The sequence below is a fragment of the Cyanistes caeruleus genome, chromosome 2 (assembly GCF_971803275.1).
Source record: "Cyanistes caeruleus chromosome 2, bCyaCae1.hap1.1, whole genome shotgun sequence".
Taxonomy (NCBI): Eukaryota; Metazoa; Chordata; class Aves; order Passeriformes; family Paridae; genus Cyanistes; species Cyanistes caeruleus.
In genome coordinates, this window is record NC_141702.1 from 101,106,310 (window position 1) to 101,133,025 (window position 26,716).

General features: G+C 38.1%; 2 protein-coding genes across 5 annotated transcripts in view; one reads left to right on the forward strand and one right to left on the reverse strand.

Moving 5' to 3' along the window:
• LOC147655045 (uncharacterized) lies at window positions 1-3,443 on the reverse strand. 3 transcript variants are annotated; one of them, XR_015283741.1, is made up of 2 exons: window positions 2,881-3,443; window positions 1-2,690 (listed from the first exon to the last, which is right to left on the reverse strand). XR_015283741.1 is itself a non-coding variant. In XM_086878737.1 (2 exons), the coding sequence occupies exons 1-2, from the start codon at window positions 3,411-3,413 to the stop codon at window positions 2,497-2,499; spliced, it is 498 nt and encodes a 165-aa protein (XP_086734863.1). In that variant the 5' UTR covers window positions 3,414-3,427; the 3' UTR covers window positions 1-2,496. The 3 variants fall into 3 exon arrangements, 1 of the variants encoding a protein (XP_086734863.1); XR_015283740.1 differs by having other exon boundaries at window positions 2,782-3,436; XM_086878737.1 differs by having other exon boundaries at window positions 3,110-3,427.
• LYPLAL1 (lysophospholipase like 1) overlaps window positions 3,183-26,716 on the forward strand; it is a 27,792-nt gene continuing 4,258 nt past the window's right edge. Inside the window, exons 1-3 of one of the 2 annotated variants that reach the window (XM_023922856.2) lie at window positions 3,183-3,496; window positions 7,704-7,803; window positions 18,866-19,035. In XM_023922856.2, the coding sequence (XP_023778624.2) occupies window positions 3,412-3,496; window positions 7,704-7,803; window positions 18,866-19,035 (355 nt within the window). In that variant the 5' untranslated portion in view covers window positions 3,183-3,411. Of the gene's footprint in view, window positions 3,497-6,602; window positions 6,621-7,703; window positions 7,804-18,865; window positions 19,036-26,716 lie in introns of those variants that run through there. The other variant, XM_086878736.1, reaches the window with a different exon arrangement.

Below are 26,716 nucleotides of genomic sequence, written 5' to 3' on the forward strand. Positions count from 1 at the left end.
AAAGTTTCAAACACTTGGAATTTTTATTTCCACACCAAAATCTCTGCTTCTGTAAAATCACCTAGATATATAATAATTGGATAGTAATATAATCATAAGTATTATATACATTATATATTATAATACAATCAATTAAAAATCAGATATAATACTTTGTAACCACCAGCGAAGCATCTATGGATTAACTCACCTTCTAAAAGAAACCAAACAGTAACTGTACAATACCTGAAAACTATTTTTCAATATCAAGGGCAGGAGCTTTAGCTCTGCATATACAGCTGTAGCAGTGTTTCTGGATGTTATAGATGTACACATGCTGAACATAAAAATTACTCTGCAACATACTGCCTTCAGCTAAAGTCAATTTTAAAGTGCAAAGCCATTTTAAATGAGAAAAAGTATCAAAATGATTTCAAGTAAATTAAAGTCTTCTGTTTTTTCCTGAGCAGAGTCAGTGTGAGAGAACAGAACCCAATTGGTGAGTACTTAGAGCAAGGGCCTATCCTAAGGAACAAAACAAGAACAAAAACAAAATTATTTTCTTTGAAAAACTTAAATATGGCCACATATTTACATTTCCATATTTATTCCACACTTAAGTCACAATGTAATCTGTTTATTTCATTAAGGCCAGGAAAAAAAAAAAATAAAAAGAGAAGGAATTGCAACAGAATATGTTTTTAAGGGTGTGGGATCACATTTTATTAATGCTGTGAAATGTAATAAATTCCTTCTGGAGATGTTACATGTTACCAGTGAAAGACTTGTAAAACATCATAAGCATTACAAGTTAAGCATATGTTAGTTTAACAAAATTTGCGAGGTATTTTCCATATTGCCTATAATCTTCTACAGTTATTAACATAGTATTAATTCATTCAGGAGAGTCCTTCCAGCTAGTAAGGCTAGGTCTTAGGAGCCATGATTTCTATGGCTTCATTGAAATGTCTCTCCTTCATTGGCTTTACAGCTTTGGACCAGGAAAAGAGTTATAACCTTTTTCTTACTCCAGGCATGTTTCCTCCTTCCCTGCCTTTAGGTAGAAGGCAAAACTGGCAGGGAAGGGGACTCTTATTCCTCTAACAACAGAAGACTCCCATAAACAATAGAATCATCTACTGGCCAAGTCTGAGAACTTGATTCAGACCCATTGAAGAGTTTTTGCTGTGGGGTTGGGTTTTTTTTTAAAAAAAATAATTAAATGTCATAAATCATTAAATGTCATTTAATATCTCTAATATTCAATATAATTAATACACTTCAAAAGCAACCCAAGAAAACATTTTCTTCAGGTATAAATAACCAGTTATTAGAGTATATTTGTTGTCATTCAAATTGTAACACACCACTTTTGCATTTATGTTTGTTCAGAGCTCCTACTCTCTTGCAAGTTTCTATGTAGATGACTGTTTTTTAAAAACTATTAGTCTTTCCCCTGAAGCCAGCCCTGTAGTACCCTCTATTCAGGGAAAGATAAAGTTAGCTTTTTCTTTTTCACAGAAAAAAGGCTAAATCTTATGCCTGGACTGCTTCTCTTCAAAAAAACCCAGAAAAGCAAAACAAAAAAACAACAGACAAAATCCTTCAAACCTTGAGTACTATTTTTACATGGTGTGATATTTTATTCTTTGTTTTGTTCCTGGCATCAAGCTTTATTTGTTGGCACAGCGAAATCCTGTACCTCCAAGCTTGTAACTCAGAGGCAGGGAATGACAATTTATAAGCTTTAAAAAATCTTGATCATGGTTTGTTGCCATAACTGTGCAGAAGCGTGTGCCCAAAGCCACACATCAGTGATGTACCTTTGTTTAGTAACTCTTCACATGTAATAATCCTCAAAAAATGACATTGCTCATGAAAGATGGTAAGACAAATAAAATATTGCAAATAAGCATAATTGAGTGACCCTGTCTTATAATAATAACTAAATTTCCTTCCAAGCTAATAAAATAAATCAGCCTTAATGGCTCAAATGCCACAACTATTTTTGTGTACTGAAAGTCAAAGGAAAAGAAAGGTGTGGCTTAGCTACTAAACTCCATCAATACTGACTTATTCATTTTGGCACTACATTGCTGAGATTTTGTATTCCTCAACTGCACAACTGACACCACAGAAAATTTTATATATACCTTTCATCCCTTCCCACCATGCAATTTATTCATTTCCCCAGCTATCGGATTTTTTCCTCCTTCTCTTTACTTCTTGGCCTCACTGCAGAACACTTTCAGATATATTAAAAATACAGCTGCATACATTCTAGAGGGGCAAAATAACATGCTGTTCGTTAGTCTACATTTAACCAGGGCCCTAAGATTTCATGGCCTAAATAAACAGGAATAGAGTAGTCAGGACAGTAATTTGAACAGAAATACAAGCACAGCGTGCTCCTCATACTACACACACACTGATGTTTCATCTACTTAACCCACGGGCCATTCTGAAGGTAATAACGTGCTACCTCAAGAGGCTAGGGTTTCATTACATCTTTAAGAACTAGCAGGTGCGCCCCTGTGCCTTGCCAAAACTCGCTGTGATGAACTGCAAAACTAATCCGTGCACTCGCCGCTCACCCCGGGTCGCGCTGCACCTGGCCAGGCAAAAGGCGACACTGCGCTTTATGGCCGGCCATCCTCGTCCCACTGTCGCCGACCTCAAAGCGCTGAAGCAGATGGCTAATCTGCGCAGCACTAGCGGGGAAAAATAAATAAAATAAAATAAATATGACCTTGAACGTGTATGGGTTACCTCAAAGCGCAAAAGTAAGTTCCTACTCCTTACACCATTTTATGGCAGTTCGGTAGAGACTAGCAGGAGCATGAGGATAGCTGTTCTTAGACATTGATTAAGGTGGGACAAATTCTCAGATGTCTGCGGGACCTTTTTCATGGTGCTCCTTGCGGGTCCTTCACGTTCTGAAGCGCCTGGAAGGAGCCACCAGCGCCATTCCTGGGCCTCCCCTGGGCTCTCCCGCAGCCAGGCCTTGCCACTGAAGGGCTGCTCCTGGTGAGCTTCAGCCCCACACCTCCCCGCACACGTGTGTCAGGAAAATCCACAAACACCAGAGGTTTATGTCCAGAAAGGAGACAGAGGAGCCCTGCAACTTTACTCGAATAAAGGAATTGTGTCCACTGGGGCACACGCCCGCGGGGTTTTCTCTCTCTCACGTGCGACACCACAGAGGCGGACCGGTCCCTGTCACAGCGCACTGCTAAATGCAGCGTCTGCAGGGAGTCCGCAGTGCCTGTAAACAACCTCTGAGAACCGAGCACAGCGTCGAAAGGGAGAACTTTCCTAGCCCGGCGCCAGGAGAGCCGGGGCTGCCTCAGGAGAGGCGCGGGGGGCGGAGACAAGGCGGCTGCAGGCCCGGAACCGGCAGGGCTGGCCCGGAGTGGGAGGAGAGCGCTGGCCATGGCGGCGCCCGCAGCGCTGCAGCGGAGCGTGGTGTCCCCCGCGGGCAGGCACTCCGCCTCCCTCATCTTCCTGCACGGCTCAGGTGCCTGCTTTCCCTCCCTTCTCTCCCCGCTGCCCCTGGGGACGGGGCTCTCCGGGGAGCGGGTGAAGCGGGCAGGATCGGCCCCTCCGGTGCTGCGGGAGGGGGGCGGCGGGACGGGGGGCCGCCAGGGCTGGGGAGGCGCTTTGCAGTGACCCTGTCCCCGCGGCTCTGCCCTCCTCGGGCCCGGAAGGTGGAGGCGGTGGGCGGCAAAGCCGTGTGCGGGTGCCCGGAGAGGGTCCCACAGGGACGGCGCCGGCTCACACCGGACCGGCTTCCCTGGGAACACACGAGTTCCAGGAGATCACAGAACATGCTCCGTCGGAAGGGGCGCATCAGGATCGTCGCTCCTGGCCCTGCACCCTGAGGGTCACACCGTGTGCCTGAGAGCACTGTCCCAAGGCTTCTCGGACTCTGTCAGGCTGCCTGGTGCTGTGGCCAGTTCCCTGGGAAGCCTGTTCCAGTGCCCAGCCATTCTCTGGGTGAAAAACCTTTTCCAGATAACCGGCCTTATGCTTCATCCCGTTTCCCCGAGCCCTGTTACTCCCTAAATTGCCTCTCTCGGAGGGCAGCCACGTTCAGAGCATGACTTTCACAGTTAAAGTGGCTCTTGCTGTTTTAGAATCGGCATGAGAGTACTCTTGGCACCCTTTTAAAACCCGCGTTCATTTACCGATTTCTGGTTGTTCAGAAGGGCCCTGTCCATGTCCAGACTGGCTTCATGGCCACCCTCTGCAGAGGGGAGTTATGTACATCAGTGACAGGTCGGAGGGCAGGAGGGGAGCGTGTGTTTTGTTCGGTTTAATTCCTTAAAAGCTGTTTCTAGTGAGTTGAATAACAGCAACAAGGTCCACATGACACTGAAAAAAAAAAAATCAGTAATTTTAGGTCTTTACTAGAACAAGGCCTTGAGAATCAATACTACTGAGCTACCCATGTGCATATGGCAACATGCTCAACACTTTCCCTGTCTTTTGCTTACTTTTGCTTTTAGCTGGTGCTTCTGTATAATTTAACAAAGATGTGTGTCCTTACTAAATTAGTTTCATTTTTATAATTTTGTTTTTTAAAAATTCTGTGAGTAAAAGAATGAAAGTGAAAGAGTTTATGTGTTCAAGTTTCTTGTTAATGCTAATGCTTTAATGCTTAAGGAAATAGTTTCCTCTAATGTTGGAGGAGTAAGGGGAGATTATGGTTAGAGGTTGATTCCACATGTGGTTAAAGTACTCTACAATTTTTCTCTCTTTTTTTTTTTTTTTTTTTAATATGACTTTATTCATAATGTTTGTAATGGGATGGTTTTATTTGGTTTCTAGCAGTTATGCAGAATAGAGTCTAGAACAGAAGTTGCCACAGTGCTCTTGCTGTGGGCTGGCCTGTAAACCTGTGTTGTAAACCTTTGTACAGCACTTGTGATGGAAAGTGGCAGTCAAATGGCACGAATCCATTTTGTTCACAATGCTTGCTCTAGACAAACTATAACAAGGGCAGCATGTAAATGAAAAATGGTATAGAAAAATATTAGAGCAATCTTGGTATCAGATTTAGGTAGAGGTTCCATTTGGTAGCTTGGCAGGAAGACAAATGGACATAGCAAGTATGTAATAATTTTTTAGGCTGAAGATTACAACTTTGCCGTGTCGTAACAATCACAAAATCATGGGCTGGAAAAGACCTTTTAGAACATCGAGTCCAAGCATTAACCAAATGCTGCCAAGTCTGCCACTAAACCATGTCCTTAAGTGCCACATCTACACATCATTTAAATACCTCCAGGGATGGTGACTCAGTGACTTTCCTGGGCAGCCTCTTCCAGTGCCTGAAAGCCCTTTTGGTGAATAAATTTTTCCTAATGTTCAGTCTACATGTTACATGTTGTTAAATTTAAACTTTACACAGAAAGAAAACTTGGAAATACAAGCTACATTTGAAAGTAAAGAAAGTAATATTTTACTTGAGGAGGGAGAAGATAATATAGCTTCCATCAGTCTTTTTCAGTTTGTAAACTGACTCAAAGCAGAATCACTCATCATTTGCTTCTTTTTGTAGTGTTCAGAACATATAATGCTAAAATTTCAAAAGAGCCTGAAAGACTTGCATTTCAGGAGGTTTGTTGGCTTTTGTTTGATGTCAGTTTCCTCTTTTCCTCCCTCTCCTCCAAGTTCTGTTCCTAGCAGTCAAAATACATTATCTGAGCATACAAGTGCTCACATGTTTGAGTAGCATTTGGACCATGACAGGTTTTGACATACAGAAGGTCATCGTTAAATTTTCTCTTACGGAATTTTCTGTGACCTTTTAATGGACAAACTGTCTTCAATAACAGTAAATGTTTCTGCAGATCTTTGTGAAGCTTAAGAGGTGGGAATAAATAATAGAATAATGATTTGTCCTACGTTATTAAGGAATTTGTAAAGGCCCAGGTCTCAATTCTGTAATCATTCAGATAGTTGGTTGACTTATCTGAGGGTTCATTCTGTGCAGGTATTTGCAAGGCCTCACCCTGGCTTTCTAAGTGAAAAAAAGCAGTGTATAGTGGAAAAAAAATGATAGTTCAAGCCTCCCTAAGATACATTGTTTATAAGTGAGGTGACAACAACCTTCAGGAAAACCTTGTCTGTCAAGAGTGTCTGTGAAAAATCAGAGGTGTGTTTGGACTTCAGACCCCTGTACTTGCATAAGAAAAGTGCTTGTGAGGGTGTGTTCTGAGGCATCCAGTTAAGGTGGTAACTTTGATTTTAATGTTTAGCTTAGCACAGGATAAGATTTGTGTTAGTTTTGCAACCCTGTTTTTTATTTGTCACATAGAATGTTTAGGTCAGAGAACAGTTAGTTCTAGTTATGCTAATTGTGCTTAAGAGGAAAAAAATTGCTGGGTTTGAATCCTTCTTGATTTCTGTATTAATTTTGAAGATACATTCATTATATTTGTAAATAAAAGCAGCTGAATTTTGTTGGAGTGCTTAGGAGCAGATTTTCTCCATTGGGGAATTATAATAGTTTTAACAATGAATTGTTATATTCATGTGGCATTGTTCAAATGAGCCCATGTAATGTGCCAGTAAGCCTGGCTAGGGACAGAGATATTTTTTACTTTTGGCTTGGCCATTGTATTGAAAATGATGAGGTAAGTTCTAACATCAAACCAAACAATTTGAGGTAAAATAATAGAGAATATTAGCAATTTGAGTTGATAATATGTGGGAACCTCAGCTTCAAGCAAGACCGAAGTCCTATGGCAAAAGTGGCAATAGTGAAATTCCAGTTTGCTGAGCCCCTGCTCAATTTTTTTTACGTTAAACATCCTTCCTACTGTAAACTATATTCCTTGATGGATCGGTTCCCTTAAGTTTGAAGTGTTGTATTACACAGAGGACTTGTGTATGCCTTCTCTGCAGAGGGGTGGCAGTGATGTTATAGCTGAAAATACCAGTGGTGCAAAGACAAGCTGGAGACACTGTCTATATATATGTGTGTGCATATATATATATATATATATATATATATATATACATACATACATATATATATGTAGATTAGTTTAAAAGGAGAAAATGCTATTTACAGAAGAATTCCCATTCATAGCACCTCAGTCTGCAGGGGTTTTGGCCATAGGCTGCATTGGTAAGACCGGGGGAAAAAAACCATATTGGGAGTGCATCTCAACTAGTTTTCAAACAGAACTGTGTGATTAAAGTTTCTTTAAGAGTCTGCTAGACATTTTAAATTAATCTATCTCTTTATAAATTGTCTTTTCCCTTAAAGGCTATGTGCAATGTTAGCATAATGAAATGAGAAGTGTTTTTAACTGGGTTCTGAAGTGGGTTAACATAAAATTCTTTGGTAAAAGTAATTAACTTTTCTAAGGGGAGCAACAGTTATTTTACCTCACTTTTTAAGATATTCATCAAAGCTTTTGTTTATCACTTAAGAGCAAATATGGTGAACTGTAAGTAAGATATAAGGCCTTGTGTCTGCTTAGAATGTAGTAAAGTATTGATTAAACTTATGTTGTGGGATCTCTTAAGTGGTCTTTTTCTAGGAAGTTTTGAGTCCATTGGAAAGGGGACTGAAGTTGTTCTAGAAAGTTATTTTTTAGCATTTTAGTGTATTAAATTCATAATTTAAGTCAATCTGAAGTATATTTGACATTATATAATTTTCTTGCTAAATGCACAGAATAATTCTTGTACTCTTCTGTGTGATACAGGTGATACTGGCCAAGGAGCAAGAGCATGGATAAAACAAATTTTGAATCAAGACATGGCATTTCAACATATAAAAGTAATTTACCCAACAGCTCCTGCCAGGTACCATTTAATATATTGTAACTGTAGGATTAAGTTTCTCTGTTCTAGTTCTGTAAAATACAGTTCTGTGTATTGGTACAGATTGTCTTAACAATTCTTTCTTCTTTCTCATGTGTATATTTTTTGAAAAAACTGAAGCTCAACTATGCATTGTTGTCCAGGAACTGTGATTTTAAGTGGTTAAGACTAAATGATTTCCAGAAGTCACAGGCTCTAGCTGAAATTTGGGTATTGTCCTCATAGTCACTTTCCATTTCCTTCATATAAGTAGAAGATGATCCTGCAATGTGTGTTGTAGTGGCATTAGAGAGTCGTGATCCAGATCACAATCCTACCCATAATAACTCCCATATATTAATTATTAAATATTGTGTTGTATTTAATGCCAGGTTTCAGTACTGAAGGTGGTCGGTCTTTTTGGCAAGTAGGATATCCAAGATCCTCAGCTCCTGGAGAAAGGACTGCGAGTATAAAAATCCACATTACTTCTTGTTTGAATCCTAGCCCAACTATTTAAAAAATAATTGAGTTCAACATTTGCTGTAAGCTCAAGCCTTGTTATTAAATGACACTATGTGTTCAGTGGTAGATGGAAATATAGATAAAAACTTTTTCCTGTAGGAATTTAAAGTTTATGCAGTCAAACCTAGAGGCTAAAAGTTGGGCACCTACCCCATTCTTAGTTATCCAAAGATAATATTGCGTATAGAATATATAATTAATAACATATATTATGTATGTAACATATATTAAATATATAATACTAAATTTTAGAGGTGTTTAACTTTTCTTAATACAATATTTTTAAGGTGTCTATGGCTGTAAGTTAGGAAAATGTTTCCTTGAAAGGTAATGGAGTTGAGTTTCTTTCTGAATTTGTGCATTCAGATGAATGCTGAACAGAAAAGGAAATTGTGACACAGACTTTTGAGGTACAGAAGTTTCAAAGTCAGAAAAAAATTCTCGAAGGGTATAAACAAGTATAATAGCAGATTTTGTCTGGCATTCACTAGTACATTAAAAAAACCCTTTTCTTTGACCATGTATTTTTTTATGGTCTACTTAGGCAGGAAAAGCAACTGAGAGATTGCAGTGTGAATGTACTCACTGTGTTACAGAAAAATCAAGCTCGTGAGTGGAAGCCTTTGAAGCAGTGTGTTCTGGGTTAGCAGGGAGTGAATGCCATTTTCTGTAAATAATGTGCTTGTTACTTCTCTGATGACAGGCAAAAGTAATGCTAGAGTTATCAGCAGCACATCACACATGCTGAGGGGCTCCACTGCTTCCCTACCAGCACAGCAGATACTGGGGAAATGCAGGAGGAATTGCTCCCTTGGGAAATGATTTTTCTCCCTATGTGATATACAGCCAGAGCACTCAGACCACATCTGCTGGGCCACTGCTTCACTTTTCCATCCCACTGCTCCTCTGAGGTCCAGTCCATTTCTTATTTGTTCCTGTTTCTTTGGGTAACTACAGATGTAAATGATGTATAAATGATTAACCAGCAAGATCTCTTGCCTCAAATGAAGGAATTTGTTTTTATCTCACGACTTTGAATTTCAGTACTTTGGTAAACAGATGGGAAGATAGTGTTGTTATTAAAATATGTGAATAAACTTTATTTCACCCTCTTTTGTCCTTCTTTAAGTTGAGGTTGTTCTTTTCTAGAGCAGGTAGATTCATGCATGAGCTGATTCAGAAGTTGCTTTTAGCAAAACAGAAAAGTTGTATATTCAAAGAATATCAAATACCCACACTGTTTGTCTTTAACAAGCAAAGCACTATTGTGTACAGCCGTCTGTTGCTGATAAACAGCCCTAGCTGACACAGTAAGACAAAACAGATGCTCCTAAGCACTGTTTGCAGCAATGCTGAAGTTTGTGATGATACATGTCATTGCATGAAACCAAAATAAGGAAGCATTTACAGACCTATTTAATATTGTTTTGGTATTCAAGAACAAACCACACTATGCTTTTTTGAGATGGTTTTGTAACAGTTGCCTTCCTTTCTTTCACAGAAAATAAAGGCAAGGCCTAGAACTTAACCTGAATGGCAGACATTGAAGTAATTAAACTTGAAAATAATATGTTGGTTTTATGCATGTGTATATTTATATACGTATATGTTTTGGTATGAATTCCAAATTTTTCTGGCAGCAGGGAAGGAGTTCAGCATCCTTGTTGGTGAGACCTATAGCTGGGTGGTTATGGGCGTGTAGATCTGCTGAGAAGATTCTGAAACCAGGTTCTTTGCCCACGTAGAGGCTGAGGAATGTGCTGGCTGAAAGTCAGGCTGCTGTGGGTCTCTAAGCTGCCACTGCACTGTCAGTGCAAAACTTGCCTGCAGGTTCTTGTGCTGATGATGAAATCAAAGAAAATCTTGAAGCTTGGTAACACCCTTCTAGGATTGACTAATGTGCTCTTCTAGCAAAATACTGTTAATGTGGATGTACTTCATACTCTGAGTTCCTCTCTTTTCCAGGATAGCTTTGCACATGCACATCAAATGTTCTCTGAAAAAGAAGTAGTTATGCCAGTAGAAGCAGGTTTGATGATATAACTGCAAAGCTTGGGGCTTTGACAGGATAAACTGCAGGTTGGGAATACCTCCTTTCTTTGAATAATATAATATAATATAATATAATATAATATAATATAATATAATATAATATAATATAATATAATATAATATAATATAATATAATAATATATAATTAATAATATAATAATTATATAATTTATATAATAATTTACTTTGATGGAAGTTATTCTGCTGATAGATGCATAGATATGGTCTTATGCATTCTTCATGTCTGCTCAACAGAGTTTTGAAAAACAGTGGAATTCACATTTTTCAACACAACATTGAATTTTTTATTTTTTTTTTATTTTTTTGTGAAGAATGGACTTGAATTATACTTATGTTTTGTTTAGATTTTATCCCAGGTGCTGAAACATGCATATTTTTAATTTGTACAGCATCAGAGGTTCAGACATGTTTTGATTCAAGAGTCAATATATTTGAAAATTATTGTGGAAAACCAGTCCAGCATACAATCAGGAAGAATTCTGAAATATGTTCTTTGGCTCCACTAGCATTGATTTGAGCAAACACTAGAGAAGATTATGGGTAAAAGCAGTGGAATGTTTTGGAGCTACATTTTATAAAACTGTTTTTTACTCTACTCTGTAGGTCTCTGTAAAAAGTCACACTTCTTTTTCTAAAAGAGATTTACTTTTCTTTAATAATTTTTGTGATATTAAAGGTTTGTACAGACAGCAATCAGCTGATGCCCCCTGGACAGCCAGTGTTTGCAGCATTTTGCCTCATTTATCCCCCATCACACTGGAAAGTGCAGTGAGTCTCATATTTGGTTGTTTCCTGAGCAAAAACAACAGAATGTGGATAGTGAAACTTAGAGTTAAAAAAGGAAAACTTGGAAAAATGCTAAGTAAACCACATATAGTAAAAACTATGCTTACAGAAAAATGAAAAAATATGTGGATTTGAGGGCATGATGTGATGTAGCGAGAGTACTGACACCTGAATTTAGAATGTGTTTGGAAATTAACTGCATTTACTTGACATATGTAAATTTTGCTTTAGAAATTTAAAGTTTTGCACATTTCTTGGAGGTTTGGGTTTTTTTTTTCTGTAATATAGTAATATAGCCTACTGGGATACTTAAAAATGAGTAGAGAACTTGTTTTAGCTGTATCTAGCTTTCTGTCAAGATTAGTGCTTCTGCACATAGATTAAATTTGTTAAACACAACAGAATTCTATTTTCTCTCCATTGTAATGTTAATATATATCTTAAAAAAAAACAAGCTCAAATTGGAGCCCTAGTAGCTGATGCAATCCCTAAAGCCACGTCTACACTAATAGTTTTAAAGGAAAGGGTTTCCTTTTTCCCTTTTTATTTGGGTCAGGATGCCTACAACTTTAAATACTGTTTCAGCTGCTACAACTGTGACTTAAACATTAGGTTTCTATTGAGTTTCTAAATCAGAACTGAATACCACCCAATTTAAACTTTTTTTTTTTTTTTAATAGAAAGTGATAGTTTAAATTGGCATTGCAGGAGCTAACGTGGTAAATTTAAAACCATTTAGGCTCTGCTTGTTTTAATACATATACCTTGCCTTCTATAATTCCCTGAAAAAATCTCAGCCAAAGATTCTTTGCATTGTCTTGCATTCCATTCTGACAGTCCTTCTCTTCTGCAAGTCAGAAAATCAACTGTAAATACTACTTGGCTATTTTATGGATCTTTCTGACATTCACTCAACAAACCTTTCTGTGGGACATAAGTCTCTGTGCAGAATTTGTTGTCTGGGGTGGGGGTGGCCCCGATTTGTTCTGATTTCCATTATCTTTATGTGGCTGGTAAAGACTAAAAGGCCCACTACTCCATCTTTTCACCCAAATCCCCATCTTTGCTCAGCTCATGGGTGGAAATGAGCTTCATCTCACCATAGTCCCCATCTGGCTCTATCACAAAACCACCAGACAGTTTGGCACCACTCAGCTCCACTGGCAGCCTCTGCCTGTGAGAGGCCTCGGATTGGAAAAGCAGCAGGGGTACTGCAGCTCGGACTTGAGATGGATTGGAGGGGAGTGTGCACAGTGCCTATCATACTGTTTTTGGCTCAAGCAAATGTTATTAATCCTTGACTTTTGTAAGCCCTAACCTCATTCATAAATTTAAGACAAAGGAGTCTTTTTTAAACCTGGGAGCTTGAGGGAGAAATGGGGAAGGTTTGGGTTGGTATCATGGTGTGGTTCTTTCATCTCCTTTAAGTAGAAATTCAATGTGTTCTGCATAATAATGCTTGAAGTATGCTTGGATAAACTTTGTATTTTCCTTTTATTTCTGCTCTGGAACTAGGTGAGGAGAACTGCATGTATCTAATGCTTACATCAGATGCTAAATAGCATGTGGGATGCACTAAACACAGAGATAACAATATCATGTCAGAGATAACTGTAGTCATGCTTGGGGAAAACAAATTAGAGCATGATGGAAATAATCTTGGATTTCTAATTCCCTTTACTACATTGTGCTCTTAGACATCCTTCCTCTTGTTTTTCTTCCCTCAACCGTTTTCCAGTACAGAAGAGTTGGAGTGAGTGGTTTTTATATCACCCTTCCAACAAGCAGTTGTGGATTTCTAAGTTATGTGCCATTCTGTGCTCTTGCTTTGCTGTCTTTCAAAGGATTTCTGTGCTTAGCTAGTGTCATTCATCCATCCTCAGTGTTGTTTGCCACCAGCTTGTGAAAGATGCCACTTTGAATTCCAGAGTGCCTTTCAGACCCCATAATGGAGAACTGATGCAGATTGGACCTTGGTTTGCCTCTTGCCACTTTCTTTCAGCTAATTTGTAAGGCAGCCACTATTGGTTGCTGAGGAACTGGCAATGTGTATTAAAGGTCTTTTATGGTCTTTTCAACCATAAAATTATTGCTGTTCTCCGATTAGTACCAATCCCCAGAATTTACACCACCTTCTCCAAAAAAAATTCCCCAAACAACAATCAAAAATCAACCCAGCAAACCAACAGAAACAAAGAAACAGAAACAAACTTAATTTCTCCCACTGAGTTTTATGCCGGACTCAGTTGCAGCTCCCTTTGTCTTGAATGAATAAGATTTGTCTCAAGTAACAAAAGCTGTCAGCACAGTATTTATTCAGGTAACCATTCTGTACCGGCTCAGTCAGCTCTCATTTCAGACCATGTGCATCCAGAACAACTCTATCAAAAGCATTTGCATGTGGTTGAGTGAACAGGCACAGCCTTTTCTGGAGAACAGCCAAAATTGCTCCTCATGGAGATGGCTCTTGCCTTCCTTTTAGTAATTTTTTTTTTTTTTTTAAGTATAGTTCTAAGTTAAAGCTGCTTGAATTTTGGACTCTTCATATGCTCTGTTACCATACCACAAAGCTTCATTGTTAAAATATGCTGACCCTCAGGTTTAACACAAGATGTACCTTGGACTAGAGTTTCCAATTTATATTTCCTATTTGACTAGCTTGATACTCTGCTTTCCTCCCCATTTCTTTTAAAATTTGCTTTCTGCTTCAAGCAGATAGTGGGAATTAAAAAGCATATTTTGGACCTAAATTTTCTATTGAAATGTAGTCCTGAAATTCAGCAGTGACATTATGCTATGAGAGAATTTGGAATTAGGGACTAACTTGCTTTCATTAGAAAAATCTGTCAGCAGCTTTAAGAGAGTCAAGACTTGCTTCTAGAACCACTCAGTATTTTGGATTGGAAGGGACATTTCAAGGTCATCTAGTTTAACAGCCCCCCCTCCAACAATGAGCAGGGACATCTGCAACTAGATCATGTTGCTTGGAATCCCATCCAGCCTGTCCTCAAGTGTTTTCAGGGGTGGGAATCTACCATCTCTGTTCAACCTGTGTTGGTGTTTCAGCACCCTTATTTTAAGAACCAGTCTTCCTTATATCTTGTCTAAATCCAACCACTTCAAATTGAAAGTCATTCCCCCTTGTCCTATTGCAAGAGGTCCCACTAAAATATGTGTTCTCATCTTTCTTATAAGTCCCTTTAAGTGCTGGAAGGTTTCAACAAGGTCTCCCTGGAGCTTTATCTCCTCCAGGCTGAACAAATGCAACTCTCAGCCTTTCTTTGTGGGGAGGAGTGATCTGATCATTTTTGTGGCCCTCCTCTGGACCTGCTCCAACAGATCCATGTCATTACTGTTTTGAGGATTCCAGGACTGGATGTAGTTCTCCAGCTGGATTCTCACCAGAGCAATGTGGAACTACTGTGATAGTGTGCCCTGTAGATTTTTTTGTCTTCTGAAAGGCAATGTTAGAATTTGAGAGGCCCTACCTCCTATCTGAGAGGAGATGGTTTTGGGAAGCAAGAAAAATTGAGGATTTCCGTAATTTTTTTTTAATCTTTCTTTGTCTTTATTTCAATCTTGAAGCCCAACTTCACTATAAATTTCCAGTTCTGTCTGACATTTTGGGAAGTTCTGTCTGAAAGCCTGTAAGCCAGCACCAGTGGTCTGGGTTTATGTGTCTGCTAATTCAGGGTGATCATAGTGCTGAGCATGAAGGCAGTGATGCATTTGTGTATCAGGAGAAAGAGTTGGGGGAAGAATATTTGCCATTTATCAGTGTGCTGTCTTCTACTCTTATTTAAAGCAGCTAGAACCGCTGGCTTGTCTTCTAACTTAAAATGTTGGATAGGGACTGTGATTTATTGAGTAATGAACAAAACCACCTGTAGTTTTATATGAATCACTATGTTAATAGCATCATTTTGGAGATGAAATTCACCATGGTTTGAGATCTGAAATTGAAAACGGAACCTTTTGTAGCATCATTGAGTTACTCTGCACTTCTGTTAAGATAATTTCAGACTAATTGGCACAATTCTAAACATGAGTAAGAAGGTCTAGAGGATATATTCATGCTTCAGAAAGGTGGAAATAGATGGTGTTGCTACTACTTTCATCATGTTTTCTTCAGTTCTACAGAACTGAGGTTAGCAGAAGCTAATCTGTCTTGAGTTTGATAAATCTGTAATGCTATGTATTGCTTTGAAACTTTGCAGTGAAATCAGCAGTGAAAATGACTTCTGTCTGAGATAGAAAGGATGATAAGTACTTACAAAGATATTACAGGATATTTTTTCCTTTTAAGACACTGAAGTATTGTGTAGGATCCTCTTGAGACTGCTCTCTTATGCAAGAGGTATATTGATCTACAATGACATACTTAAAAATAGGAGCTATAAAGTAATCAGAAAACATGATTTAGAGTGATTTGGGGATGTTGGGAAGCATTTTAAAGATTCCAGTCCTCTAATTCCTACAGTTTCTTAAATGTTTGATATTAGCCATGTCTCCTTTGCTGTCTGTTCTCCTAACTTTTAAATCTTAAGAGAGAAATTCATACAAATTGAACTTTTTTTCTTTTGTGTCTTAAAAATGGATACAAGTTTGGAAACTGGATCTACCCAGAGAGAGGATTCTTGATTCTTGTTTTCTTATACGCATTTGAATCTATTATGTACTCCAGAACAAGCAAAAGATACTCATGCACACCCATTAAAACCAAATAAGAAAGAATACCCACACCACTTGGTTAAAACTCCATGTTTTCATTCCCACTTTCAACAGCACACAGTATTAGAGATACAGAACTTTATTTCTAGTATAATTTTTAAAAGACAATAAAGAAAGTGAGGCACAGATGGACTAATGGTATGAGTTTTAATTAAGAAAGCAAAAAACATTCCAAACTTAAAGCTGATTTTTTTTGTCTGACATTGTCCTTAACTGACCATGTTGATCTTGTTGGATGGAATTTCCACTCCACTCTGTATTTTTTTTTGCTTTTGCATATTTCAGTCCAGCTTCTCATGTCACTGTAACATAGAGATTTTTTTTGGTTTTTTGTGGTTTAATTGTATGAAAAAAATTGGTGCTGTATTCTTGGAGCTCTACAAATGGTTCCATGCCAAACATATTTGTTTACCGTGGTAATGTCTGAGTTGTAGTGTGCCAGCTAATAAAGGGATTATTTAAGGAAAAAGGTGAATGACTAAAACAGATGTGCCAGTTGGGTGAACCATTAAAAGAATCTAACTTCTCTGCTTTATGTAAAGGTTATTTTTAATGCACTTCTGAGAACTCAAGAGTGCTTGCAAGGATGCTTTTGAAGCAGATGAAAGGCACTTGTCTGTTTGCTTGGGGGTCTTTTCCTGTGAGCTTGAAAGACATTGGTCTTTCATCTGATTTAGGAAGAATTTGCAAAGAAAACAGATAGAAGTCCTGAGTTTCAACATCTGATCAAATATTATAATCTCATGATGAATATTGACCTGTTTTAAATGTCAGGATCTTGTCATTTAGTTGTGGGGAAACATGTTTTAATATTTATGGAATATGAAGGTAAATTGCTGTAATGCAGTATATGTATGTATCTTTGTTCCATGGAAATCCTGGAGGTCAGCCTGCTGTAATGATAAATTCAGGTCAACCTGCTGTAGTAATACTAAAACCTTTTACATCATTTTTTTATGCTAGTATTAGGTAGTCTGACTTTACTAGAAATGAAGCACTCTGGCTGCTAAGCATTTTAACCAGGTCTGATGTAAGAATGTTTGAGAGAAGGTTAAATCATGGATTTTTAAATGCTGTTTGTCCCGGCATTTCATCTGTTGTACATCACATTGTCCAGGAGACTTCCAGAAACTCCATTGATTCTGCTCTTGATAGATTTGATTGGAGTGTCTCCTCTTAGAAACTGACTTTTGTGAATTAGGTATTTGTAATCTTATTTCTTAGGTGTTGATCAGTTCATTTGGGAAGAATCCTGGAGACAGAATTCTAGAGAGAAGACAATAAAAAAGCAAAAGGATTTTAATACTGTTTTTTAAACGTAGCTTTGGGTTGCTCATTATCCAAGATATTTCCACTGAATTTCCTTTTAATTTCGGAGTTAACTTTTTAATAGACAGGTAACGGATACCTTGAACACTAATAGCTCGGTATTTTGAATTCTGGTGCTTAAGTGTGCAGTTTGTTTTGAATTAAGGAAATGAGGGGTTACTTCAGGCACTGGACCACATATTGTATGGCACTTTCAATAATGGTATGTTTTAGGTACCCTGAAGCTCTGCTGAAAAAGGTGAACCTGTAGTATTTCTGTTTGTACCTATCTGTCGCTGTTTCTTGCCTCTTTCAGTATATTTTTCTTACCAGCTTTTAAGTTATGGACTTTATTTTTGTGTTCATGACAACAGGCAGAAGAAAATCTATGTTCTCTCATTTTTTACTTTTATGACCAATAAATAATAAGTATTTTAATACTTAATAATATTATTAATTATTAATTAAGTAAAAATTCACATATTAATATTAATAGTGCAAATAGTATTATCTTGAACACTCATCCTAGTGTACTGGTTTAGAAATAACTGTTTACATATATGAAGCCTCTTTGATGTTAATAAAGGCATAATTGTTCCTTCATTACGAATAACTGAATTAATGGCTTTCTCATTTTAGGTTAGTTGTGATTTTGTTTAATCCTAGTATTGAAGAAATTCCAGAGACAGCACAGAAGTCAGCTTCAGCATTTTCAGTGTTTTCTCATCCAGAAATATATCAAAATCTGTCTGTTTTGTGGATAAGGATTATAATCTGATCTAAGCTTAAGTAAAAATGAAGAATTTGCCCTGGTTGAACCTAGCAAATAAGGGTTTCAAGGGGCTTTGTTTGAGATGATCAATCTCATAGCAGTATGTTTTGTAACATATTGTAGGGCCATTGCAAGGCAATTAGATCACCTTTCTTGGGATTTCAGGGCTCTATTAATCATCTTTATTTAAAACCAAAGAAAAGTCTTCTTTGAATTGAAGGTTTCTTGATTTGGGCAGCTTGTTGAAGCCCTTAAAATAACATTCAGACAACGCAGTATTATGGTGGGGAGTATCATATCTCTTGTATGTGCACCAGTCCAGTAAGCACATGGCATTTCTTTCAGTTATGTTTATGAGATATCTGCCCCATTAAGATAAGGATGGTTGTATTTATTTGACACAAAGAAAAATTGGCAGGTGTTTTTAATACCTAGAGGTTTATAGTACCCACCCTCTGTCAGTTTTGTCAAGAATTAGGCAATTGAATTCCATAAAGTTATCTTGTTTAGAAGTTACTTCAGTTTGTCATATTCCAGCATGGATTTCATCCCTAACTTTGTTTAGGATTAAGGACCTCTTGACAGGCTTAAAGATTTAAAATGTTTAGCTGACCTAACCAACCTTAACATTGAACTGGCTGAAAACTGCAAATTTTACATAGCTTCCAAATGTTGGCTTCATTCTTGAAGGACCATGATTTCAATGCAAGGAAATGCAATGTGACTGGATGTAAATGGAGTAAGATCTCAAAGAGGTTTTTCTCTGCTTTGCTGGAGATACACAGGATCATTTTTATTCATTATATATGCTCAAGGCTTTTAATCCTGTGCTTGGTTAATCATTTGTTTTCTTTCCTTCCACCACTCCAGGCCATATACACCTATGAAAGGAGCCTTTTCCAATGTGTGGTTTGACAGGTATAAGATCTGTAATGACTGTCCTGAACACATTGAAAGCATTGATTCTATGTGCCGGGGCCTTACAGACCTGATCAATGATGAGGTTAAGAACGGCATTGCCAAAAACAGGATACTCATAGGTAAGAGATTTGTTTATAATGTGCTCATTCTAATGGCTTTTTTAATGGTTAAGAGACCATCTTCTTTGAATTTACTCTATCATGAAGGCTCATGAGCATGACTTGAAACTGCTGAACAGCCTTTTCAGTAGCCAATGCTCAGCAACATTGAATCCTTATTTAAACCCTTATCAGGTGGGGAATGTGCCTAACTGTAAGCAGTATCCTCAGAATGTAAAACTGTTTTTATTGTCAACAGTCATTTGTAATCATTATTTAAAATAGAGTGGGCAGTGATTTACTTTGAGAAGTACATAGTTTTACTATTTCCTTTAAGCCCTTTTCAAGGATGGAAAAGTACACTTTCCAAAAATGACGTGCATTTTGGAGACTGGAGATGAAGCATATAAATAATCATGAACTTTTCCTTACTGTTCTAATAATTTTGGGTTAAATTAATTCATGCAGGAAAAATGTGCATGTTACACAGCACTAAAGGTTAACACTTGATAACAAATGAAGTATTAGCTGTAATAGTTCATATGTGTCTATCTTTATTTCTCTTTCCACAAATTTCCAGTAACTTTCACAGTACTTTTGTGAAATAGATGGTGGGATATTGAGGCGCAGGAATTGAGGGTGATGAAATAGCCAATGGCAGAGACAGAATGAGAATTCAAAAGTCCTTGGCTCCTTGTCCCATCTCTAGACCACAAACTATTTCAGGTTGGGAAAAAAGCTCTTAAAGTGGGATCTTAGAAATGTATGTCCAACTGAGTCATGCCATCAAAATCTTGCGTGGTCAAGCCACTACCATTCAGCCTGGTGTGTTTTTCCTGTCCAGCCCCATGTTGCTCTGTGAAGGCCTGTGCTTGCTTTCCCTTTCTGGCTCATTGCCCTGGCTGCAGAGTGCATTGTTTTGGATGGCTGTCAACAGAGTCCCTTTGATCTGTCTTTCCTGTGTTGTTACACCTGCTGGCTTGGAAGCAGCTGGAGAAGTGCAGGTGCTTTGTTGTTGAGCGAGCTGGAGATGCTCTCTGAACAGATCCAGTGTGCTACTAGGCTGTTTTCCTTTGCTCTGTAGCCTTCAAAATTAGAAATAGCCAGACTGCGAAGTATGAAGGTTGTTTTCCAAGTCATAAGCAGAGTAAGGGAGTTGGCATGCACTGAGTGTTTCATCCCGTAGATTCTTTGGAAGTCCCCGTCTCTGTGTGTTTGCATTCCTCACATATAAATCAGAAATAACTGTACTTGTTTTGTCACTCTTGAGAGCTCTGTTTCCCCACCTGACAGAGACTACAAGCATACATCCTCATGGTTCAGTCCAGTATTTATGCAAGAAGCAAAATAAGGCAGCCTTGAGTTACTTCGTCCAAAGTACAGAAGGGGACTCATGTGGATGCATAAGAAACTTGGTAGTGGAAAATTGTATCACTTGTGGCTGTACAAGATTAAGTGTTCTTCCACAAAAACTTTGTGCCTTTTCTGCACTGTTTTTGATGATTAACCAGTGTGTGACGCAGTGAAGAATGAAGCTTAGAGATCCTCTAAGGTCTCTCTGCATAAAGGTAACATTAATTGTCTTAGATAGGACTTTGTGCAAATAATTGCCCATCTTCTGGCATTCTTTCTTACAGGAAACAGGAAAAAAGGCACTCTGTACATTTATAGTATTCAGCCTGGAGAACAGAAGGCTCTGAGAAGACTTTGCAGCACCTTCCAATACCTAAATGGGCCCACAAGAAAGCTGGGGAGGGACTTTTTACAAGGCCATGTAATGATAGGAGAAGGTGGAATGGCTTTAGACTGAAAGAGTGTAGGTTTAGATTAGATATTATAAAGATTTTTTTTTACTTTGAGGGTGGTGACATAATGACACAGGCTGCCCAGAGAAGCTGTGGAGGTCAATCCCTGGAAGTGTTCAAGGCCAGGTTGGATGGGGCCCTGAGGAACCTGGTCTAGTAGAAGGACTTCCTGCCCATGGCAGGGGGTTGGAACCAAATGATCTTTAGTTTATTCCAACCCAAACCATGCTGTGGTTTTTTGATCAAAAGAAAATATGAGGCCAAGTCAGTATGTCTGCACCAAACTGTAATGTCCACTTGAAAAGGAGAAATGTGTGGCCTGAAATTTTTCTGTTTGGGAGATTGGTGTACAGGAGATAATGGAAGGTTTGGTTACTTGCTTAGAATGTCAGATAACTGAGTTCAGTCCGATCTTTTTAGACTTCTCTTTGAAAACGTCAGGAATATCCATCTGGTACAAGAAGGTGGAGCCTAAGGTAACAGAGGGTGTGCAGAAAGTGGGCTTGTCACTGCTGGTACCATGGAGCTGGAGGAGGCAGTCTTTGTGAGGTAAAGGGAAAAATAAGACATTTATAGCAGAGGCAAACCAGAGTGAAATTTTGCTGTGAATTCATAGTTCATTCATTGCTGTTGAGTCATGTTGAAGATCCATAATGGCAGTACTGGTACATACCTTATTATGGAAAAGGGGGACAAAATAGTTGAGAGAAGCAACTGGAGAACTTGGGAGTCTGTGAAGAACAGTGGGGACCTTTTTGGGGAGGGTCACAGAAACCAAAGAGCAGAGCAGTCATATGAAGGTACTTACAGGGAATGAAATGCTCCTCAAAGGGTTAAGGAGAATTGAGTTAAGTAACCATTTTGTAGTAAGTGGGAGTTTTAATGACTGGAAAGAAAACAGAATTACTCTGAGGAGTGTAACAAGATTGAAGGTTATGGTTTTATATGGAATAGAGGACTAGAAATTACAGGCTGAGGGTGAGTGTCAGATATTGTTGGATGAGGGCAAGCGAGGTGTTAGGCAAGCAGGAAGGTGGGCAGCTGCTGACAGCTCAGAGGTGTAGGATAAGAAGGCGAGATCTGAGGGAGCACTGTGCAAAGGTGAACAAGTGGGAAGAGATGGGGAGCAGCAGTGGACTCTCAAACATGGAAAATGAGAAGCCAAACACCTGGTCTTCTGGGGGATGATTCCCCTTCTTGAGCCATTCAGACTTTCCACAAGGCTCAGGATAGTGGGAGAATAAGAGCATTTTCTCTGAAAGAAGTTGTAGCCTGCATTGTTTGCTTCAATAGCTCTGAAGTCCACAGGTGGCTGCTTGTAGAGAAGAACTCTAGAGCTGAGGATAGAATCCAGGTTGTACAGTGCCACTCCTCTCTTTTTTACCAAGAAAAATGCTGGTGCAGCCTTGCTTTTATCAGCTGCTCTATGCTCTACTTCTATAGAAATAAATTACTTAGTTTACTGGATCTAAAGGAAATCTTTTTTTTAAAACATCCATATTAATTTTGTGGCATGGCTCATCTACCCATTCCTATCTCCTAACAGTTTCATGAGTTGCTTTCCTTTTAACACAAGTCTTCTGAAGGAAGTAGACTTCTGATTAAGCTTTATTTCCCCTGATCTTGGAGGAGGAAGGAAGGGAGACTAACAGCAATACATAATTATTCAAAAAAATAATTATATCATCCCCAGAATTTAATAATGGCACTTAGTTTTTTAGCCAGACATTCTTGTTGAGTTACTCTTACTGGTCTTCCTGGCTAAAGCCTTTATCCTTGTAAATAGTCCTTTAAGTAGGTTTGTATTGACTTTGGAGATAAAAGACTGTTATAAATTTAGTCAAGTTTTGACACTTGGAGCTTTGATACTATCCTTTCTTTAAAAACAGGATGTATTTCTTCTTTATAAATGCCTGAGTTCAGTGCTGAATTGGCCAAACAAGCCACAGTTTAAAATGTGGGACAATAATTTCTTTTTCTATCTAAAGCTAAGTTGGTTTTTCAGGTGGCAGTGGTTTTGTTTTTTGTTTTCTCGTGTTGGTTCTTCTGTTGTTTTGGGGTTTTTTTTTAACTTCTTCCATAGTGATAGTGCACTGTAAAATAAGTCCACTTCAGTGCAAACTGTTCAAGATTTCAACAATCTTATTCAGGAAGCTCTTGAAAGAAATGCCCCTCTTATTTTTTGAGCATTTTGATATGGCTCACTGTAGTCAGCTACACGTTGGTGAAAGGCAGTCTTTTTGTTCTTTTTTTATTCTTAATTTAGCACTGCTTTCCTGCTTTCACAGGTCACTTTTTGTGTAGCGCAGAAGTGCTGATCCAAGCACATTGGTCTCTGCCACCTGTAGTCACTCATGTAAGCAGCCAGTGAAAATAAACTTTCCATAACAGTCCTGTAGACTTGACTAAATGCCAAAAAACACATGCATGATTCCTGACGCCTTGTGTTATAACAATAACACAAGACACACAACCACTTTTTGTTTATTGCTAGACTTCTTACATAGCTACTGAACCATGGTGGAAGTAACATGAAAGCTCTGTGCTGCTTGTAAATATTTGCATTTCCTTCTCTCTCAGTGTGTGTGAGAATGGGATGGAGGAGGTGGAATATCTTGGATTTGACACCCTAGAGAGCAAATGCTATAAATATGTGAAGATAAAAACTTCCAACAATAAATCGTTAAAGTGTCGAGCAAACTATTTCACCCACAATCTTGGCATTTTACATTTTTGGCTTCTAAGCCTATTGCTGTCACTCATCCTAACTTGTGTCTTCTGTCTTTATTAGGAGGACTTTTTCTTCCATTCAGAGGTGCTTACAGTCTTGATCTTACAGAGTAAATTTGTGGATTTATTTTGCTGTTTATTTCTGCAATTCAAATGAATTTTCTCTTTCTGTACCTCCCATTATGTGACTTTGTGGTTTATGTAAATTGTGCCTGAGATTCCAGGTTCAAAGCAGTACTGTTAGTCCATCTGCCCCATAATACCTGCAACATTTCATTAATTTTCAGTGCATGAATGTAAATTTTCCTTGCATTTATTCTTTGGGGTAAATGTTTGCTTCTCTTGATTTTGAGGGGTTTTTTTGGTATCTGAACTGGCCATGTTTCTCTTTTGGATCTCTGCTACTCTAGCTCATGCATCAGGAAGTAAGAAGAGACATTAACAAATTAATCTTTCTGTTTCCTTCATAAGTCTTTCAATAGGAGGTGCAATGCTAATTTTAATGAAGAGTAGTCCATTACTTGTTACTTCGTTTCCCAGCATTTGGTGGTGTCAATATTATCTAAAAACTCTGAAAGGTGACACATTCTCAGTATGGCAAATGACTGGCTTAGCAAATGATAGTGAAGATTAGGAGTAAATAAGACTCATAGCAATAGACTTAAAAATAATTCAGTCATGATATTGTCATCACATACAAGATAATCACTTCGGTAAGAAAGTAATTATAAAGTGAATCAAGTTCTGATCTTTTAAGCCTTACTAGGAGCTGTTGAGAACATATCCTTACTCATCTTTAATAAATGCCGGAGTTCAGTGCAAAATCCAGTGGATGGATGGGCTTTTAGAATGCTTGAGAGTTGTGTAGACATGCCACAGGGTACAAATTAACCTGTGCTTTTTTCACAGTTGTGCCAACAGAATTGTAGGAGACAACATTCACAACATTTGCTATTCTATTTTCATGTGCCAGTGCAGGCTCAGCTCTATTTAGGCAAATCCTTGCCATTACTTTTCTGACTTTTTGTAAAAGATTTCTGCTGACAAAAGGTTCACAGCTCTGCAGAACAATAACCTGTTTCTGTGCTTCACTACTCTTTGCTTTAGAGAGCTATTTTCCACTTTTCTTTCTGTGATTCAGTTTAGAGTCACAAATACAGTGAGCAGAAAGGATAGATTGTTCTCTTCCCTTTTCCTATGTTGTGCAGTTATGCTGACTGTAAAAGTGACAGGTAAGTGTTGCAGCAGGGTAGTGCTGTCATCTTCTCTAGAAACAACCAAGAAAACACACTGGGTAAATGAAGGAAGCCATAGATTGGTAGAGTAACATCTCAATCAAAATTGATTTGAGAGTTTTCATGGATTTTATTTTGCTTACAGTGCTAAAAATTATGACTCCTTAGGCACACATATTGGGTTCCCCTCTATTACCCGTAACAGTTGAAAATAAAACTGTAAGTGGTTCTGGTTTTACTACGAGTTGATATGTTTGAAACAATTGTACACTTGTTTTTACAAGAAAGTGGCAAAACTTGTACCACTTAAATATACATTTCAAAATGTGTTTTGACTGGTGAGAAAGTTGGGGAGCAAATTGATTCATGTTCCTAACAAGAGCAAGTGGCTGAACCACTCAAGGGAAGTTGCCTTTGTTCTTGTAAAGACTCAAGTTTGTTGCTCTTGTAAAGACCAAGTAACAAACAGAATAACAAGGTTATCTAAGGTGGAAACCATTGATTGCAGTTCTGCTGGTGTGCAAGGTTTTTGTTTAATAAAGTTCCATTAAGAGTTTAAAAGAAAAAAATCACAGCTGTGAGGAAATTCACTTGAGACAAAGTACATGTTTGAGCACTTAACACAGGAGCAGTGTTTAAGGAGTTCTGTGGAGAAGGGAATTTGCTGTTCCACTGGCGTTTGTACTCTTTACTGATATTCATTTGTGAACACTGTTAAATGTATATAATAATTCCATTCATGATGAAAATGGAAGGCCAAAACAGAAAGTCAGCTTTTTTGCAGATTATGTGTAGAACAAGATTGTGCTGTTACTGTTAATAGAAGGTAAATCACAAAGTTGCTGTGGAGAGGGGAAAGTAAACTGGAATGTAGCTTTAGGGAGAAACTCCTGATAGCAAACTGGTTAAAGCAACTCTAAGTTGAAATATTAAAAAAAGGAGAAATTGAGAATGAAAAATGTTGTGAGAATGGAATGAAAAGGAGGCAAGAGTATGTAATATATTGTAATAATAACAGAACAGGCCAAGACAATTTCTAACTGTGCTGGTATAGCCTTATACAACAGAAGAGTGTCTTGTGCTTTGCTGGCACAGGCACTGTGTGCTGGAGGATTCATTTCTTGCCACTTTGTTACCAAAGCTGTACTGACAAGTGTGAAAAAATACAGGAAAGATGAAGAACAACTACTGCAGAGAAACTAGTGTAGATATATTGCTTAAAACAAACACCCCAAACTATACCCCTACACCCAAGTCCAAATCCTAATCTCATAAGGGGTTTAGCTTCTCCTGTTCCTTTTTTTTCCTTCAAAGTTTGTGCACTAGATATGATTGATAACTACTTTTTTTCACATGGCTGTGATTTCTAGTATGGCAAGCAGCTTTGAGCACGTTAAAAATTCTACTGAAAAGAGTGAAGAAGTGATATTTATTGTTTCCTAATTCCATAATCATTATAACAAATGGATTAAGACATTTTACAGTCAGATCTAAATGGTTTGGGATACACTTGGAAATGTCAAACCTGTGTGAGCTAGAGAGGTGGTTTTTCTTTAAAGAAGATTGAAGAGCTAAAGAATTTTCTGAATTTAGGAATAGCTCATTGCAGCCACTAAAGTGATGCATGAGGGAGAAGGCAGTTTTTGAGCATTCTCTTATGTATATAGGACAGGAGATACAAAATAAACCTTTGTGTTGGATAATAAAGTTTGTCTTTTCTGAGATGCAAACACATTGTTAGACAAAGTACAAAAAAAGAAACAAAGCTGAAGTCTGATAGTAGGTAAATACTTGGTTTCCTGAACCCCATATAACGTTCAAGTGTCATCACAGAAAATGTTATTGTTTCAGACAAATACAAATGGGAAGCAAATTAATACAAGTTAAGATCTTCTGCAAAAGTGAGCTGGAGTTTTGTTTAAAAGGCTCCTA

Excerpts from the sequence above, each read along its gene's own strand:
- LOC147655045 (XM_086878737.1), bottom strand. The coding sequence starts at position 3,413 with ATGGCCAGCGCTCTCCTCCCACTCCGGGCCAGCCCTGCCGGTTCCGGG. Across the intron at positions 2,691-3,109 it reads GACACAATTCCTTTATTCGA|TGCTGCGCAGATTAGCCATC; the intron begins GTAAAGTTGCAG and ends TTTCCCCGCTAG.